General features: G+C 44.6%; 1 protein-coding gene across 4 annotated transcripts in view; it reads right to left on the bottom strand.

Annotated features, from left to right (window-relative positions):
- Window positions 1–2,162: 2,162 nt before the first annotated feature.
- The window catches only part of CBFA2T2 (CBFA2/RUNX1 partner transcriptional co-repressor 2), a 462,052-nt gene continuing 445,628 nt past the window's right edge, over window positions 2,163–18,586 (bottom strand). For all 4 annotated transcript variants that reach the window (XM_069652143.1, XM_069652142.1, XM_069652145.1 and 1 more), the window contains one exon: window positions 2,163–3,211. In XM_069652143.1, the coding sequence (XP_069508244.1) occupies window positions 2,945–3,211 (267 nt within the window). In that variant the 3' untranslated portion in view covers window positions 2,163–2,944. The remainder of the gene's footprint in view (window positions 3,212–18,586) is intronic.

Here is an 18,586-nt window from a genome sequence, read left to right as displayed (position 1 = left end):
CCTTCTTACAACCCCAACTTTGCAAAGAAACTAGCGGAGCACTCATACTGGCCCCGGTCAGCAAAGAGTTGGAAGTACTGGAAAAAGATCAAAGTTGTAACTGGAACAGTCCTATTGTTCCTAATCCAGAAAAGGAGTGGATACTGAGTAGAAAGAAAGTGTCAAGTTTGATATATAAAAGGAAAATAGAATTGCCCCAAGGAAAGAAAGGAACAGACACAAATAAAATTACCTGAGAGAATCAAAGCAGAGGGGGAGACCAACAGCCTTTCTAGCTTTGTCCCAATTGTTCTTCGTCAAAAGTCTCATTTGATGTCAGGCAAACCTATAATGGATCAGCTACGTAGGATTACTGATGCTTATCGTTCTCTCTGCAGCCTTCAATACCATTGACCGCACTTTACTCTGCCAATGCTTTAGAGATGTGGCTCTGGCATCTGATACTTCTGTGAATTGTCTCTCGTCTTTTTAAGCAACCGCATGTCCCGGGTGAAAGTGGGCCCCTATACTGCTAACACAGAATTGGTGGCGTTTGGAGTTCAAGGATCCTGTATCTCTCCCACCTTATTTAGTATCTGTATGAAGCCCATTGGCTACTTTGGGCACAGTATTTTGAGGATTCCCAGATAGTATGGGGGCCTTGGTCAAGGCAGAAATCTAACATCTTTCACATTCAAACACCTTCAAATGCAGAAAATCATGAATAGATGAAAACTGGTTGGGATTATATAAAAGTAAAAACAGAAATCCTGCTAGTCACCTTTTCAGCAGTCCTTTCAAAATCTTTGTCAAGTTACCCAGACTTCATACTAAGTGGCCATACTGTTCAGGCAGAGACGAGGTAAAATTTGTAGCTCTAGGTATGACTGACCCCACTCCATCTATGTTGCCCCAAATAAATTTGACACAAAAGATTAAACTGTTACCTGATGTTACTCAAGCTAATTAGACCATTACCCTCTCAAAATCACTAACAGTTTAGCCTCCGCACTAGTAGATTCTAGATTAGACTACTTCAACTCATCACATGCGGGTCTTCTCTATCATCGATTAACCAACTTCAGATTTTGCAGAACTCCTTGGCCAGGATAGTCACTAGCACTCCGAGATCTGCCCACACTAGCCCCATCCTTTGTAATTTGCATTGGCTGCCCATCAAGAATAAGATATCTTTCAAAGTCCTTATACTGGCACATAAGGCTCTCTACGGTTCCACCCTCATGAAATTAAGCAACTATATAAATAGTGGCCTTCTGCTCGACCTCTACGTTTATCCACCTCTAACTTCATTCCTTGTTTCAAATGATCAAGATCTTGCGTTCTCTTGACAGATAAACTTTGGAATCACCTCCCAGTAGAGCTCCAAAAGTTCACCTTTTTTTTTTGTTTCCGTTTTCATACAACTGCAGTCGAGTACTGGGGTAGGTGCCTCTAACCATAATGAATTAGAAATAGAAAAATAGAACGTGAAGATGGCAGAGTCACTGGGCTTTAGTGGGTTCCCGCTCAATGTCACATGTCTCATTGCGCACAGGTCTCACTCACATCAATAACCACTTTTTTCCCAGTTTTTAAAAAAAACCTACAAATGATTCACGCTTCATGCTCTGAGGATTTACAATGCCAACAAAGAACAAATGTCTACGAATGTTCTTAGAGCAACTTTTAAGGTCAGTTACAAAGGGAAGCTTTGTGGTCTGATCCACCCTTCGCTGATCATTTGAACAAAGAGTGCTGCATTTGTAAAATCCATCCATGCAAACAGTTACATGGCACAGCCAAACTCTGAACACACAAACTCTTTCACATTTAAGCACAATGCCAAAACATGCTGACTTTGTTCATTTTTGGTTCAAGGTTCTTCCCCAATCCTCCAATATTAAGTGCACAAAGACAATGCATTTTTATTCACAGGACCCAAATATAAACAGACCTGATGTATAAAAAGATCAAGCAAAAGCAAACTGATATTTTGAACTGTGTTGGAACAAGTGAATTTCGTGCACTTGGGGAACAATGCCTTTTTTCATAAAAGATATTACATAATCTTTGTCGCAGTGATGCAAAGTAAAGTAGGACCAGATAAAGCGTCAAAGCTGGATGTGAAGGACCACCAAAAGTGTAAAGGTTTCTGTCATTTATAATCAAATTACAAAGCGTAATAAGGGGTTTTCATGTTTTTTTTAATTAAATTCCAAAATTGAGGCACTCTACTTTTCATAAGAAAAATCGAACGTTCGCAAAATGAGTACAACTGGTCAACGATGATACACACATGGCAGATGAAGCCTATGGACTGGTCGCTAGAATCCACAGGGCTCCAGTCGCAACAAATGCAACAGGAATAATGAGAATGTCCCTCCTTTCTCAGGGAGGCTGCTAAAATGTTAGCATAGCAGAAAAGTTGCTTGGCCAAGCCTGCACCTCAGCGGTCAGATAGTCTTCTGGTGCCCAGAAATCTCATATTGTAGCATTATAGCACCGACTGCATCTTAACCAGTACTGCTATAGTTTAATTTGATTTTACTGTTAGAATGTTTATGGTGCAATTACAATGTTTTAACTTGGCTGTGCAAATTGAATATTTAACTAAAAGGAATTGCTCCAATGTATCAGTTACAATAAGCTTGGCTATGTCAAGCTGTTATTACCTTAGGGGGATAAGGGCACTGGCTACCTCAGAACGCAACTGTGCTAACTAAAAACACAACCAGAACAAATCAAATATAGATTGTAAAATCAATGCTATTTTGTTCTACACCGACAGCTATATAAAAATCCTTAAACATATTATCCTCCCTTTCTTTGCTCCACAACACTCGCTTCAACTGAGGGGAAGATCCCAGGTAAAATCCTTTAAATCAGCAAGAACCCCTTTGGTTGACCCTTAAAACATTGCTTTGCCTCTCCATTGCAGTGCCACCGGTCATTAAAGTCGTAGGCGTCAATGGCTGTCGGAGGCAGGAGTGCAGGAGCCGGAAGTAACTTTTGACAGCTTGTCCAGGGCTGAGCTCGACACAAGCTCTGCAAGTTTAGAACCTGCCAATCTCCCAGTGCTTGGGGGTAGCGTTTTGGAAAGGACCGGCTGCCCCTGTCCACAGATGCGATGGTGCTTCTCCCAGTCTTTGTGCTGGCAGAAAGATCCGCAGTATCTGGCAATGTTGCACCCACTGCAAGTCTCACTGGCTTTTCGACCACAATTCCAGCAACTCTGAAATATAAAAGATTTAAATCAGTCACTACATTCCTATTTCAGCCAGCATGCAGGCCATAGGGCCAGGGCATTTTCCAAAACCAAAGAACAGAACAATTTGTGCCCAGACCACGCGCAAACGAGAAATATTATACTTCACTACTTAACGGTCCATCAGTGTACAATACAGACCTAATGGTGGCCACAACAAACAACATTACTAGCATAAAACCCAGCATGCCATGCTTTTGTACAATTAACACCTCCCCCAACATAACATCCCAAATCACACATTTTAATAAAGAGGGGTGGGAGCTCTACCACTATACATGTTTTGCAATCATTGGGTACCAGGAGAGGCTAGAACCTAAAATGTAATTCTCAATTATCATTCCTGGTGTTATATCCTCAGTACACGAAGGGGGCTGGAATCTTGGATGGGTACAGGGACTTTTCTTAAATGAGACGGAGCCAGGAGTACGGGTAACCTTAACTTTATTATTCTTCTTCCACGTAACTAACTTCTTTTCTCCAAGTCCTCCCCTTCCTCCGCCCCTCTTAAAGGGACTAGTGTCTGATTTCTGTACACAACAACTGGTACCATCACAAAACCGAGATAAATGCGGGCAACTATTTTCTAGGTTTTCAAGTTGGGGCTGTTGCAATGTAGGGTGTGCGGCAAATGCTATGGTTAAGCACATTTAGAATTGTTTTTTAAATGTCAGACGCAATTTCCCCACCCAATCACTGGATGTTGGGATCATGAACAGCATGCGATTCTATGACGGATCTGAATCTGCTGATATGCATTTAGGGAAGTCGAAGGTGATTGCTAATGAAATGACGGTTTACTGGAGGTCAAGTAAGAGGTGCCCTTTCCCAGCAACCATTATAGTAATCAGGCAAGCTGAAGTGGCTCAGATAACTCTGACAAGGGGGCCAAACACTACAGGTGTATCTAGAGGAGGACAAAGTAAGCAATTGCACCCCTATTTGCTACTCTGCCTTCCATTGTGAATGGACAGCAATTTGCAGCATTTATAAAAAGGTGCTAGTCTGACCAGCCAAAATTCACTTTTTAACAGACATGATTGCCACTTCTGTGGGGGCTATCAGAGGAGAATCCCCACCTTCTGAAGCTAGCTTTTTGATGAAGGTGACTACTTGAAATGGAATATAAAACAAAAATGACAATTACAACATGAAACACATTTTTAAAAAAACGTTATTTAACATATGGCAGTTACATACATTTGTCCATACAATTTGTGCTATCTGCTTTATTAATGTTCATACAGTTTATATTAGGGTACAGATATTTTCATTCAAGTGCAATGTTTTGTGTAGTTTCTTCATCATATTGTCATTTCCTATACACTTTGGCTACTAGTTCCAGACATTTTCTCCATGTGGGATCAATATGGGGCCCATGTGTCTTTAGGCCGCGATGCAGCCATTACCGCTCGTATGTAGCATTCCTCATCATTCACATACGCCATGTCGATATACCATTGTTTTAACGTTGGAGCTTCTTTTGCCACCCAATTTTGTAATATACATTTCTTTGTCATTATGCAACCAAGGTTGAAGAGCCTGCAGGTGTTGATGTTGGCTTTGCCCATGTCACCCAAGAGGTACTGCAATGGAAGTAGTGTTGGGGGTATATCCATCATTTTATGTAGTGCTAGTGCAATGTGCTGCCAGTATGCCGTTATCTTGGGGCAGCTCCAGAACATGTGTGGTGTTAGAGTTGTCCGAATTGAATTTCAACATAGTTGTTTTTGCTGCGGGTTGAACCTGGTGATGTGTATGGGGGTGTAATGAAGGCGATTCAGTACTTTGTATTACATCAACCGTAGTCGAGTGTTAAGTGACACTTCCCTGGTCAGACTGCATATTTTCAACCACTTGTGTTCATCTATCATTGTCCCTGTGTCCCTCTCCCATTTTTCCCTCCGGGTGCTAGGAGATGGCATACCATGTATAGTTTCGCTAATAGCTTCCTTTTACTGTTAGGTTGTATTTCCAATTCCATGTATTCCTTGGGTTCAGGTTCAACAGGGTATGATGGCCATTTCCGTCGAACTGCTGCTCTCATACAAAAGTAATGTAATGTTTTCATTGGGTTGTTTCCTAGCTTACTCTTGAATGTACTCAATGTGACACACCTCCCATCAGGGAAGAGGTCGCCCAGTTTAATTTCCCGGTCTAGATCCCAGGCATTCTGAATATCTGCATCCATGGTGGGAGGAAGGTCAGGGTTGCGCCGTAACGGGATGTGCTTATTATATGGGTTGGTGATCTTTAATTTGGTCATAACTTGCTTCCATGCATCTAGCGTAGTACGTAATGGGTCGAAGGGGCAGGGGTCTAATTCGTGTTCGCATATGAGGGTGGTCCTTATGTCTCCCAGTGCAGCCAAATGTTTTTTCTAGGTCTACATGTAAGTATTTGTTGTTTGGGCTATACCATAGCTCTGCATATTGTGGTTGGGCTGCCAGGTAGTACATTTTGAAATCCGGGGCTACTAAACCCACCCCCCCCCCGTCATATGGTGCGGTGAGAGCCTCCCAATTTGTTCAGGCATTCCTCCCACCCCAGACGAACCCTACCGATAGTTTACGGAGTGTCTTGAAGAGCGGTCTACCAGGCCATATCGGGATGGTGGTAAAGTAGTAAAGGAGTTTAGGGACAATCATTTTCAGGATGGCTATTCGTCCTATTAGTGATATTGGGAACTTGCTCCATAGGTTGAGTTTATTCTCGAGTATACTGAGGTAAACGAGTGATTTTGATCATATAGAAGTTTCCATGACCGTGCTATTGTGATTCCCAGGTACTTCACAGTTTCCTCTGCCCACCTCAGCCCGTGCAGTTGTTTCGGCTTGGCAGTTTTCTCAGTTAGTGGAAACAGGTCTGATTTCAATGTGTTAACCTTGTATCCGGAGTGCATGGTGAACATACTAACTTCTGCAAGTATAGGTCGTATGTTTACATGAGGGTTTTTTAAATATAATAAGGTGTCGTCCGTATATAGCGAAATGATCTGTGGAGCACCTAGTATTCTTATTCTCCTGTGTCCATGGAATTCTCGAATTCTGCAGGCGAAGGGTTCTATTGTTAGCGCAAAGAGTAAGGAGGGAGAATGGGCACCCCTGACGGGTGCCCCTTGCTAGCTTTATCGCTGCTGAGTAGTTTCCATTGGTCTGAAATTTGGCTTTGGGGTTACTATATAATAAATTTAACAAATGTATTGAATCCCTCCCCCAGCCCCATGTGCTTGAGGACTCCAAATAGAAAGTTCAATGACGGAGTCAAACGCTTTTTCAGCGTCTAGTACCATTGCTACCGCAGGAACGTCTGGGTTTGTGTCATTGTGCCGAACAATCTTCTCAGATTTACCGCAGTGGATCTGCCCAGGATGTACCAGCGTGGGCAAGTGAGGCAGTAGTTAGTTTGCTAGCATTTTAGCAAAGATTTTTACATCCGAGTTTATTAAAGAAAGTGAACGGTATGAGGATAATTCATTAGGGGGTCTTCTCGGTTTAGGCAGGACGGTTATGATAGCTTTATTGAGGGAAGGTGGCAGTGTGCCTACAGCGCTGGCCTCCTCCCACACCCATAGTAGTTTAGGAACTAGGATATCCTTGTACAGTTCAATGCTAATGACATTGGCGCCCAAGGGCTTTGCTGGACGCTAGGGAGGTTATAGCTTCTGCAATTTCCTCCTCAGTAAATGGGCTGCTAAGCTTCTCACTGGCATCCCTGTCCAGTGTAGGCAAATTGGTGCCCGCCAGGTATGCCTGCACCACCTCCTCTGACAGCGCGTCAGTGTTGGTATAAAGTGTTTGATAGTATTCCCTAAATATTTCATTGATTTCCTCTGGGTCAACATTGGGCTTGGTGATCCCACTGATCGGTTGTATTTCACGTTCCCCCTCTTACTATGCCAGCCAGTAGCCGACAGGGTCGTGCCCCCCCTCCCCATATTGTTTGGCCTGTACCTTCTTGGTCATAAACCAGGTTTCCAGGTCTGCCAGGTCGCAGATGTTTAGTCTATTTCCTTTGATTAGACCCAGAAGTGTTCCATCGGGTGTTGTCTCATACTGGTTTTCCAGGTCTCAAATTTCCCTCTCCGTTTCCCCCAACTCCCTTCTGACTGTTTTCAAAATGCCTGATGTAGAGGCGATCATTACCTTGCAGAGCCACACCTTGAATGTTTCCCATATCGTGGTGAATTGGTCTACCAAGCCCTTGTGTTCAGTGAATAATGATTCAATGTCGATTCTAAGTGTTTCCACAAGGGAGTCATCTAGCAGTGCGGACGGGGCCATTCTCCATGTACGAGTTGGTCTAGGTGATGGTGTTTGTCGAATTTCGAGTATCACAGGTGAGTGGTCTGGCCATGTTCGTGGTAGTATCGTGTTTCATGAACGCTGCCCGCCCAGTTCCCAGACAGGAGCCATAAATCTATCCTTGAGTGTGCGTCATGTACGCTGGAGTAGTAGGTATATTCTATCGATGATGGGTGATGTGTGCGCCAGATGTCAATTAGGCTGAATTGGATCATAATCTGTAAGATGGCGAAGGAAGGTTTGGTTGTGGTTCTGCATTTGGTAATAGACCTATCCACCGTTAAGTCTAGTGTTGTATTGAAGCCCCCCCCTCCACCCATATAATTTGGATATCGGTATTCTGGCCTATCAGAGTTGCTATTTGGACATAGAATGCAGGGTCATCGATATTAGGGCCATATGTGTTTGCTAGGGTTAATGGTTTGTTGTTGATTGTGCCTGATACTATGACGTATCTGCCCTCTGGGTCGATGTGTACCAGTCCGGCTTTATTTCAGCATTCTTATTTATCATTATTACCAGTCCTCTCGCCTGTGACAAGTAGTTTGTGTAGAATCTATTGTTCCCCCATGTCTGCGCCATATGTTTGTTAGTTCCAGTGCATGGGTTTCTTGTAACATTATTATATTCAGAAGTGTGGCGTTCTAGATATGCCCAGATCTTCCTCCTCTATATCGGGTTATTTAGTCCCCTCAAGTTCCAAGATATCATTCTAAGTTGCATCGCCATTTCGCACTGTTCTCATAAATCTTTGCGTTGTCCTCCACGTCCGACACCATATTGAAGATGGGTGTTCTAATTGTACACTAGGAGGAAGATTTTGGACGCGAGTGAAGCAGAGGTCCTTGAAGTATTGAGATAAAACATTCTGTGCCAACATTAAATGTGTTTGAAGAAATGTATTATATGAGATTTGTGAAATATATCCTGATAGATTGTTTTTAGTTTATGTGCATGTTTGCATTGTAGACATAACAGAATGCAGGAACCCAAGGTTGGAGGATGTACCAAGATATTTGTCCTGATGAAGGCTGAGAAAATGAGTGTTGGTGATGTGCTCATGAGGCAGAAACACTGTGTCGACATGTTCTTCTAGGCACTGTCATTTAAATGCATTGTAAAATATAGCCAAATCATAAGGTATAACGTGTATTAAGAACCAGAAGGGGCTGACAAAGATTTGCAATTGTGACGAGTGAGTGTCAACAGATATTTGTTGTCGATCTCATTCCTGTGTCTACAAAACTGTGTGGGGACATTTGAAGATTTATTCTAATTGTGGGTGGCTTTTCATATGTTTACATGTATTGTTGATCTCTGAATAAGAGGGGATGTATTGAATATATGTGTTTTAACAAATGTATTAGTTTAATAAAGAAGAATATATTTTTGCAATGAAATGAGTATGGGAGTTATATTCATACTTAGGGGATCTATTTGGAAAAATTCCCTGATCACATTGGAATTACTGTGGTGACAAAGGACTAAGCAACTGTTTATTTGCTCTAGGTTTTTAAGAATATGCAGAAACCAACTTTTTGATTTGTCCTATTTAAGGGCTGGTATGTTCTGGTCCTAGCTATTAGCAACAATCATGTGGTGTTCTTTTGCATTTTGTATAGGGTCACTGTGAAATAGGAGGACCAAACATGTATGCAGTCTGCCAACATTTTTCCAACTCCCCCCCCCCCCCCTTCATCAATTCTGGGCTAACCATGGCCCAGTCTGCGTGAACAATAAACAACATCCCTCGTTCCCCTTTACTGTCCCCCCCGCCACCCTCACCATCAACCCCAACTCGATGTGCCCTTAGGTAACTTAGATACACCCTGGGAGGTCATGTTGGTTGCCTTAGCCAACCTTTGTGCTCGACGTGCACAGAGTAGTGTTTATCGATCGCCATCACGGTAGCTGTATGCCTAGGCTTGGCAGGGCTTACCGGTCATATCGAAGTTCCCTTCAGTCATTGTCATCCATGTCGTCCATTACGTCGTTACGTGGTGCATTTGGCTCCAAGCAAGGCTGTCGAGGGGACACGGGTATTGATGTTTCCACGTATTACATGGTCTGTGTCGGATTGTCAAAGAAATGGGCTCTCTCACCATGTTGTATCCTCAATCTGGTGGGGAACATCAGAGAGTACGGCACTAGTCTTTTTACCGTGTCATAGGATCTTCTTTGTGTTTGTACGCTGGTTGCAAAGTCAGAGTATATGTGAATGTTGTTAGAATCAAACTGTAGAGTGCCTTTCTCATTTGCGAGCCACATGATCATGCCTCAGTCCCTGTAATTTAATAGCTGAGCAATTATTGTTCTTGGAGGAGTTCCCAGACGGGGAGGTGTTGCAAGTGTTTAGCGTGCCCGCTCGACTAGAAATTATGAGGATAGTTTGGAGGGGTCAAACTTGTTTTTTTAGGAGATTCTCCACTAACTGTTCCATGGGTCCTTTCCACAACACTTCGGGAATTCCTACTATCCGGATGTTGTTGCGCCTCGACCTGGATTCCAAATCTTTGCATTTATTCGACATTTTCTTCAGCTCCGTTTGCCTGGTGTTTAGGGCTTGTTTGTGGCGCAGTAATGGGTCTTTGTGCTTATTTGTGTTTCCGCCTCTGTGGTGCGAGTGCTTTCTTTTTTCTACCTTTGCTTTCAGGGACCCTACAGTCCCCACCATATGGTCCATCTTAACACTGATGGCTAGGAAGCCATTTTGCCTTGTTTGTAGTAAATGGTTGTCTCTGGAGCTGCCTTCGCTGCCCTCAGTGGATGAGGGGCTTGCGGGTGGAGAGGTGGCCGCTGCTGCCGGTCTGGGGCCAGTGAAAGAGTCCATTGGGCCATTCCTTTTGTTTTTACTGGCACCCTTTGTCATGGTGTATCCCCACTGGAGGTCTGTGCGGATTAGCTTCTGCAGGTATTTCCCAGATGGTGGTTCTTTGTCTAGTCCAGAGTGGGGAATCAGTGAGGTTTTTGCCAGTCCGATTATCGGTCGTGGGTAGCTGGCCAAACCCACCTTGGGCCTGCGATAGTAGTTGCACACTCTGCTAGGGTAGTCTCTGTACCTGTTCAGGTGGTTAGTGGTATTCAGGTATTATGGTGGGGGCTGTGTCCAACTCCCAATAATCACACGTGGGGCGACCGTAGCAGCCTAGTGTCTTGCTCGGGGTGGTGTCAGTGGTTGCGCTGCGTGGCCCCTCGGATGAGATTGCGAATCCCGGTTCCACCTGCAGGGATGTTTATAACCTGTACTTCAGGCCTCGTGATCTTGTGTGCTGTTGCGGGCATGGACAGCTCTGGGCATGGTCTGTTGGGTGCGGGCTTCAGTGTGGGCCGGTAGTGTCAATGTGGTGTGATCACTTACAGTTCTTGCTACCCTTGTGACCTGCGCTGATGGTCGCTGGCCCAGGTAGTGCATGGGCCACGTAGCATTAGGCCCAATTTTCTTCCTGTATGAGCTCTGCACTGCACCTCACCCAGTGCATTTTGTACTTCCTGTACGCATATATCGGTCCTCCAACAATCTATGTGGGAGTGTGCAGGACAGGCTCGCTTGGTTCCTCCAGCACTGTGTATCTTGGCGGGCTAAGCAAGTTGTCTGATCGGCTGTGGTTGGTTGCTTTTTGCTGTGTGGGTTGCTGCCCACACCCTGGGGCTTCACAGAACATAAGGCCTCGATGATGCAGAATTTTTCTGCTCGGTGCATGCGTTTCACCTTCGTTTTCACCACGGACGCTGGTATCATGTTAGGACAGGGGATTTATGTGCTCCCCAGGCAATTACTTGTTGTGCCTATACGGGGTTGTTTATCTTGCTGTTATGCAGCTATCCCCGTCATGGGAGCCCTCGGGTCTGTGAAGGAGCTCTTTTGGGATTAGGTTTCCGACCGGCAGCTGACAGATCCGTGACTTTTAAGGTTGGCTATGATCGTGCCGGCATGCGTGCTCCTACCGAATTGTTCCGTTCTGCGTAGACGTGTGCTATGGCGGTACAGCCACCTTTTGCCACGGGGGTCCGGTAGCCTCCCTCTGGGATCTTTCACTCATGATGTAGTGGGTATTTTGAGCCTCGGACGGCCCGTAGAGGCTGTACGCTTCCCACTCGAGTCTCTCTCCTTAGATGAGAAGAAGTTCACATACCACGATGCGGGAGACTGCAGGGCAGATGGCGTTGGACTGCTGGGGCAGTTGCAATCAGGATATACTCCGGTCACTGGTAAGGTGGGCCAAGGTGGTAGCCTGCGTGGTGTTGGGGGGGGGGGGGGGGGGGGAGGAGTGGGGTGTTTCGCTGCCCCGCCGAGCCGCAAGTCTGCACACTTGGTCATCCGGGTCCACACGCAGGGGGCCGGGATACGCTGTGCAGTCTGAACAGAGCGGTCTGGGCTAGGTTCACCGATGGACCAGTCTGTGGTCTCGGTGCAGACTAGCTCGCCGAGCTGCCTCTTGCCGGCTCGGCGGGAGCAGGCTCCTCCTCCCCACGTAGTCATGGCGATGGCGCAGCAAGTACCGGTACTGGTTGGGGTAGCCATTGATGCTGCTGTAGCTCGCGGTTTCGCCCCAGTGTTGGTGGATTAGCACCCAATCGGTTCCTGAGCTCTGTCGACAGCTCAGAAACTATTTCAAGTCTGGCGATGGTGAATGCTGTTCAGGATTTATGTAGCACACAGCTCCAAGTTTAGGCAGCCATTTAGTTTGGCTGCTCAACAGCACCCCCGTGAAACATGTTCTTGAAGAAGTCACCAGTTGATTTCTTTTAATTTGTTTCCTTTTTTGTGGGAACTCCCACACAAACGCCCTTCACTTCTTGCATCCCTCGCTTTATCTTATCCCATGGTACCTTTTCAAAACCTGTTCTTGGAATGTCAAACTGCTCAAACAAAATGACATGCATTACTTAACGTAATTAGATTATCAGACCGCGAGTGAGGTCTCTGCCCATGAACTATATGCGGTCTCTTGCTTGTATTCACATCATGAATAAAAATAAGCTGCACAACAACACCAAAGAATGACAAGAAGCAGATAACGATTATGTGTACAGCGCAGAGAGAAGATTAAAGACTCCTCAAATTGTCCCATGTCATGTGTGAGAAGCTAAACTAGTCCAGAATTTTCCAAACTCATACTTGCCCGATTATGCATGAAAAAACCCTATACAAAATGCAAAAGAAGACAACATGATTGTTGCTAATAGCTAGGACCAGAACATACCAGCCCTTAAATAGGACAAATCAAGAAGTTGGTTTTTGCATATTCTTAAAAACCTAGAGCAAATAAACAGTTGCTTAGTCCTTTGTCACCACAGTAATTCCAATGTGATCAGGGAATTTTTCCAAATTGATCCCCTAAGTATGAATATAACTCCCACACTCATTTCATTGCAAAAATATATTCTTCTTTATTAAACTAATACATTTGTTAAAACACATATATTCAATACATCCCCTCTTATTCAGAGATCAACAATACATGTAAACATATGAAAACCCACCCACAATTAGAATAAATCTTCATATGTCCCCATACAGTTTTGTAGAAACAGGAATGAGATCGACAACAAATATCTGTTGACCCTCACTCATCACAATTGCAAATCTTTGTCAGTCCCTTCTGGTTCTTAATACACGTTATACCTTATGATTTGGCTATATTTTGCAATGCATTTAAATGAGTGCCTAGGAGAACATGTCGACACAGTGTTTCTGCCTCATGAGCACATCACCAACACTCATTTTCTCAGCCTTCATCAGGACAAATATCTTGGTACATCCTCCAACCTTGGGTTCCTGCGTTCTGTTATGTCTACAATGCAAACATGCACATAAACTAAAAATAATCAGGATATATTTCACATATCTCATATAATACATTTCTTCAAACACATTTAATGTTGGCACAGAATGTTTTATCTCAATACTTCAAGGACCTCTGCTTCACTCGCGTCCAAAATCTTACTCCTAGTGTACAATTAGAATACCCATCTTCAATATGGTGTTCAACCTTACTTCCCGTTGAGATCAATTGAGGATCACTTTATTGCCCACCTTCTCTTTCCATTTGATCTCACACCACTCTTCAAGGAACCCTAGTTCACTCGTATCCAAGTCGTACTCCTAGTGCATGTCTTTCCTGTAACCAAAAAGTATGGATACCCCTCTTAAATCCAAATATAAACCTTACTACCCATTTCAAATCGATTCCGATTCAAAGCTCACCTCTTATCATACAAATTCCTCATGTGTGTATTCCAATGGGCTGCATTATAAATGCACATTCAAATCCTGCAAATCAAAAGCAATACATCCAGTTTACTGTCCATCTAGAGCCACCTGGTATTCACATACCACTATCTCAGACTATTTCCCCAAGTTCTCAAACACAGTTAGGAGCTTATGCCTCTTTATATTCCACTCTAGTGTGCCGCACGTGACCCCAACCTTGTGTGCGCGACACACGAGCCATATGTCGAGTGGGATAGCACAGGAGTGTAGCCCGGTTTCTGGCGCTGCCCACCTCTCACGGTGTCTCGCCCGACAAATGGCCCAAAGCAGTCCTGTTGAGATGCTTTCATTACCCCATTCAATGGCCATAGATTTCTTACCGGTTGAGGGCAAATCCTATCTGCCACACGACTTCATTCGGCGGCCACCATGTTGTTCAATGATTAACAGTGTGAGAGGAAGGACTAGAATCTTAGTTATTTCACGCAGTGGCCATCTTAAATGGTCTGCATTGTGCTTTCCAATGTAGTCCTAAACCACTCATTCTTCTATGTGGCAACGGCAGACATATTCCAACAGCCATTATTTCACAAATATACCGGATTGAAAGGTTAGAATAGTTTTTATGCCGTATCACTTTCATAGAGTTGTGCATAAATATAAAGAAATGTGTAGATTCGTCCTGCATATGCGAGTCAAACCCATCCTGTTTTTTCGGCGGACATTCTCAAAAATGCCCGGTCTTCATGTAAAGACAGGTTACAATTATTTATGATGGCGGACGTGGTTCATCTGATTCACAGGAGTCGACACCCATGGCACTTGCTAATGATATATGGGTGGCTACATTTATCCCAGTTGCCTCCCATGTGGGATGTTAAGGATCACTCTCCACATATCGCCTGTAGTAGATGTCAAGCAATTAATCCATCGCTGTTCCAGTTTCACCAGTTGCTTGTCCACATCTCTCCCTCTCGGATATGGGGCCATCTTCTGCAGCACAAACCACTTCAAATCTGTGTCATTGTATCCCTTTTTCCTGTAGTGGTTGACTGATGGTTTGTCTTCCACAGAGTTTCGTATACATGATCTGTGCTCACAGATTAGTTGTTTTACTGGCCGTATCGTTTTGGGTACGTACAATAACTTACACAGGCATTCAATAATGTACACTAATTTGCTGTTACGATGTGTGCGAGAGTAAACGCCATTTGATATCTCTGTATTTGAAAATGTTTTGTTTGCGGAAATTAACAGGCAACACAGCCTTCATGTATAATGTCCTTGGGGGGTGGGGGCTCGGGGGAGTCCCCCCTCCTTGCCTCAAGGGAAGGATCTACCTTGGTCCGTTTGTACCAGCTTTTGTTTCATATTGTAATTTCTCTTGAAAGCAAATAATGGTTTATTTGCTATAATGCCCTTGTTTTTCACAAGATGCCAGTTTTTGTTGCTAATCCGTTTGATCTCATCACTTACCGGGCTGAATGTGGTCACACAGACCAGCCTTTCCATTTAATTTTTCTTCTTTTAGAATGAGGCACACCTCCCGGTCGGTGGTCAGTCAAAATGTCGAAAAATAAATGTAGAAAAAAAAAAAGTCGAATTCCCTCTTTTAATTATATATTTATTTTGGGGTCCGGCAATATAAAAAATGGGTTAAAAAAATAAAAAGATCCCCCCATTTCGAATGAAAAATGTCAAAATAAAATTCAACATTTTTTTTTCTACATTTATTTTGCGACATTTTGACTTTCTACATTAAGACTATAAACCCTCCCGGTCCATATTGGCAGCTCTTTTCCTAGTCTGTCTTACAATTTTTCTCGGATAGTAGGAGCCTATTTTTCAAGCCCTCTGTATGTTTGACAAATGTCCATTAAAGGTTAGCGGCCAGCGCTCTGAATCTTTACGAGCTCATCCGAAGAATGCTCTTATTTTAAGATTCCTTTGGTTAATCAAATTCCAAAAGGGCTCACAAATGTGTTCTCAGCTTCACCATTTCAGGCTCCGGTTTGGGACCTTAACCTGGTCTTAAAGTTTCTGATGGGTGGTCCATTTGAACCATTCACTCATGTCCATTGAGGCTGTTAACCTTTAAGACTGATGTTGATTGCTTTTACATCTGCAAGAAGGGTGAGCGAGTTGCAGGCATTTCCTTCCAAGCCACCCTTTACTGTTTTCCATAAGGAAAGGGTTGTGTTTAGAGTCAGACCCTCCTTTCTGCCTAAGGTTGTTTTGGACTAATTTGAGTAAGAAAATTATGCTACCTGCCTTTTATCCTCCACCGCATCCTACTAAGGGAGGAGGAGAGGATTCATAGGTTGGACCCTAGGAGAGCTTTGAGCTTTTAGATTGCCGGAATGTCCAAGGTGCTGTCTCGGGAGGATAGCTTAGGGACAACATGCTCGCCTTGGAAGCAAGACGACACGGAGCAACACAGGTCGGTCCGCGCTTAGATACCTCTGGGTATTAAGCGCGTTATAAATAACCCATCATATATCAAGGTGAGAGTGGATGACTAGCTCTTTGTGGGGTATACAGGGCACAAACTAGGCCAGGCTGTGTCTAAACAGACCTCGTCTAGGTGGATCATCCTCACTATTTCTGAATGCTATACTCGGCGGGTAAGATCCCTCCCGAGGGCTTGCGTGCTCATTCGACCAGGGGCATGGCTACGTCGACAGCCCTGCAAAGGGGTGTCCCTGTATATGTGATGCTGCAACGTGGTCTTCGATGCACACGTTTACCAGGCAGCATTCCCTGGATACTTCCCATGCTCCAGATGTTGAGTTTGGTAAGGCAGTCCTTTATTCTGCCCTTTAATTTCAAACATTCCCAAATTTTTCACCGTCCTCCATTTATGGATACTGCTTTGGGAATCTGTCAAAGATGAGGAATACGCTGGAGGACACAATCCAGTCGAAGAGCAAGTTACTTAACCCTGGTAAATGGATGTTCCTCCAACGTATTCCTCATCGCCCTCCCAACCTGCCTCTCTGTAGAGTTTCCCATGCTATTACAGCTTTCGTCCCAACAAGGCTGAGTACGGTCAGGCCCAGTTTGTGGTCACTTCTGCTACACGAGAAGGGGGTGAAAACAAGAACTGAGGCTACGGGCGACGTGCATGCTACTTATAACATCTGATGACGTCACCTTCGACGGAGGCCTTTCGAGGGACTTCGACCCGACGCAATCAACACAGGGCGCCCTCTGCCGAAAAATTTCAGAAGCAGCCGAGCTGTGGACAATACATGTCAAAGATGAGGAATACGTGGAGGACACAATCCATTCGAAATAGCCGTTTTGTAAGCCTTGCAGGCAGTGGCAAGGAGGTTGGCAGTGGACTGGGGAGGGTTGTTTCTTGTTTGAGTGTTCAATGGCTCGTTTCGTTTCTTTCTGCGAAGAGTAACACGTTTGTCTGTGAACCAGGGGTTTGTGGTCTTGAAGGGTTTCACAGTCTTGTTTTCGAGTGGGGCGTGGTAGTCTAGCGTGGTGGGTAACCACTGGTGGTAATGGGAAGCGAGTACATAGGGGTCCTTGCACCAAGGCGGAGGAACATCAAGGAGGGCAAGAAGGGTGGGTTTGAGAGTATCATGGGCGAGTTTCCTGGTGCTTCTGGCCATGATCTGTGTTGGCACTAGGGATGAGCACTGGGTGGGATTAGCATGGTGTAGCTTAAAGTCAATCATGTGGTGGTCAATGCACTGGGCTGATGCATGAAATGTTGATGGAAGCATCGATAGATGAGATACAATTGCGTGTACACCCTTTGGTGTGGGTGTGTGTGTGGGGGCAGTAACAAGTTGGGTGAGGTTCATTCATGTCGTGGAATGCTTGGACCAAGGAGGTAGCTTTGTGGTCAGTGAGATCATTAAATCCTAGGTTGAAGTCACCTAGTATTATGCATTTGGTACTGGGTTTGAGAAAGGGTGTGATGAGGAGGGGGATGTCTATGTCAGGGTTATTGGATGTGTTGGGTTTATGGTAGAGAATGAGGATGGTGAAGGAGGTCTGGGGGTTGGTTTTGAGTTTAAGGAAGAGTGTTTTATATCCTTGGAGTAAGGCCGGGGGGTACAGGGAGGGTGTGAATGTGGAGGACAGACTTGGCGATGAGGGCGACTCCGCCACCAATGGCATTGGTGTGGTCAGCCCTTTACATGGAGTAGTTGGGTGGCATAGCAACACTAAGTAAACGGACCGATGCGCCATGGAGCCATGATTAAGTCAGTGCAGGGAGATCAATATGTTGGTCTGTACCTCTATGGCATGGGCACCCAGGGAGGGAACGTTGAGTAGGGCACAGGAGATTGGGGTGCTCTGGGAGGGAAGTGTAGTGTGTGGTGGGCTGGTGATCTAATACATTTGCCACTGCATCTTACATAGAATTAGCATCTGGAGAATGCTTAATCATAGCTCAGTTCTGGGCGAATACCTGCTGGCATCCCTAGACAGGGTGCCCATGTGAAGAACGGAAAGGCAGAGCACAGAGAAGTGAGACTACTAGGGAAGAAAGGCACTGTGATGAGGAATACACAGAATGGGGTACTGGGAAGGAGTCACACTGTACAATTCCTACGCCAATGACACTCCAAGGCATCTTGTATAAGGTCAGATAGGGTGGCATCCTGAGACACTTTCAGGGATTGCTTGTCTTGCATGGGAAACTGGATGGGATAACACTGACACCGTTCACTGTGATAGAACAGATTATGTGGACACAATCTACACTGAATAACTCCTAAGGCCTCTTATCTTTAGATCTATGACTTTTACCAGTATGTTAAGAACTTTGGTTTTGACCCTTTGAAGGTACTCAATCCTCCA

Source organism: Ambystoma mexicanum, chromosome 3p (assembly GCF_040938575.1).
Source record: "Ambystoma mexicanum isolate Mex_15411 chromosome 3p, UKY_AmexF1_1, whole genome shotgun sequence".
Classification (NCBI taxonomy): Eukaryota; Metazoa; Chordata; class Amphibia; order Caudata; family Ambystomatidae; genus Ambystoma; species Ambystoma mexicanum.
The sequence above is the reverse complement of the archived record's forward strand: the minus strand, read 5'-3'. Positions and strand labels throughout refer to the sequence as shown.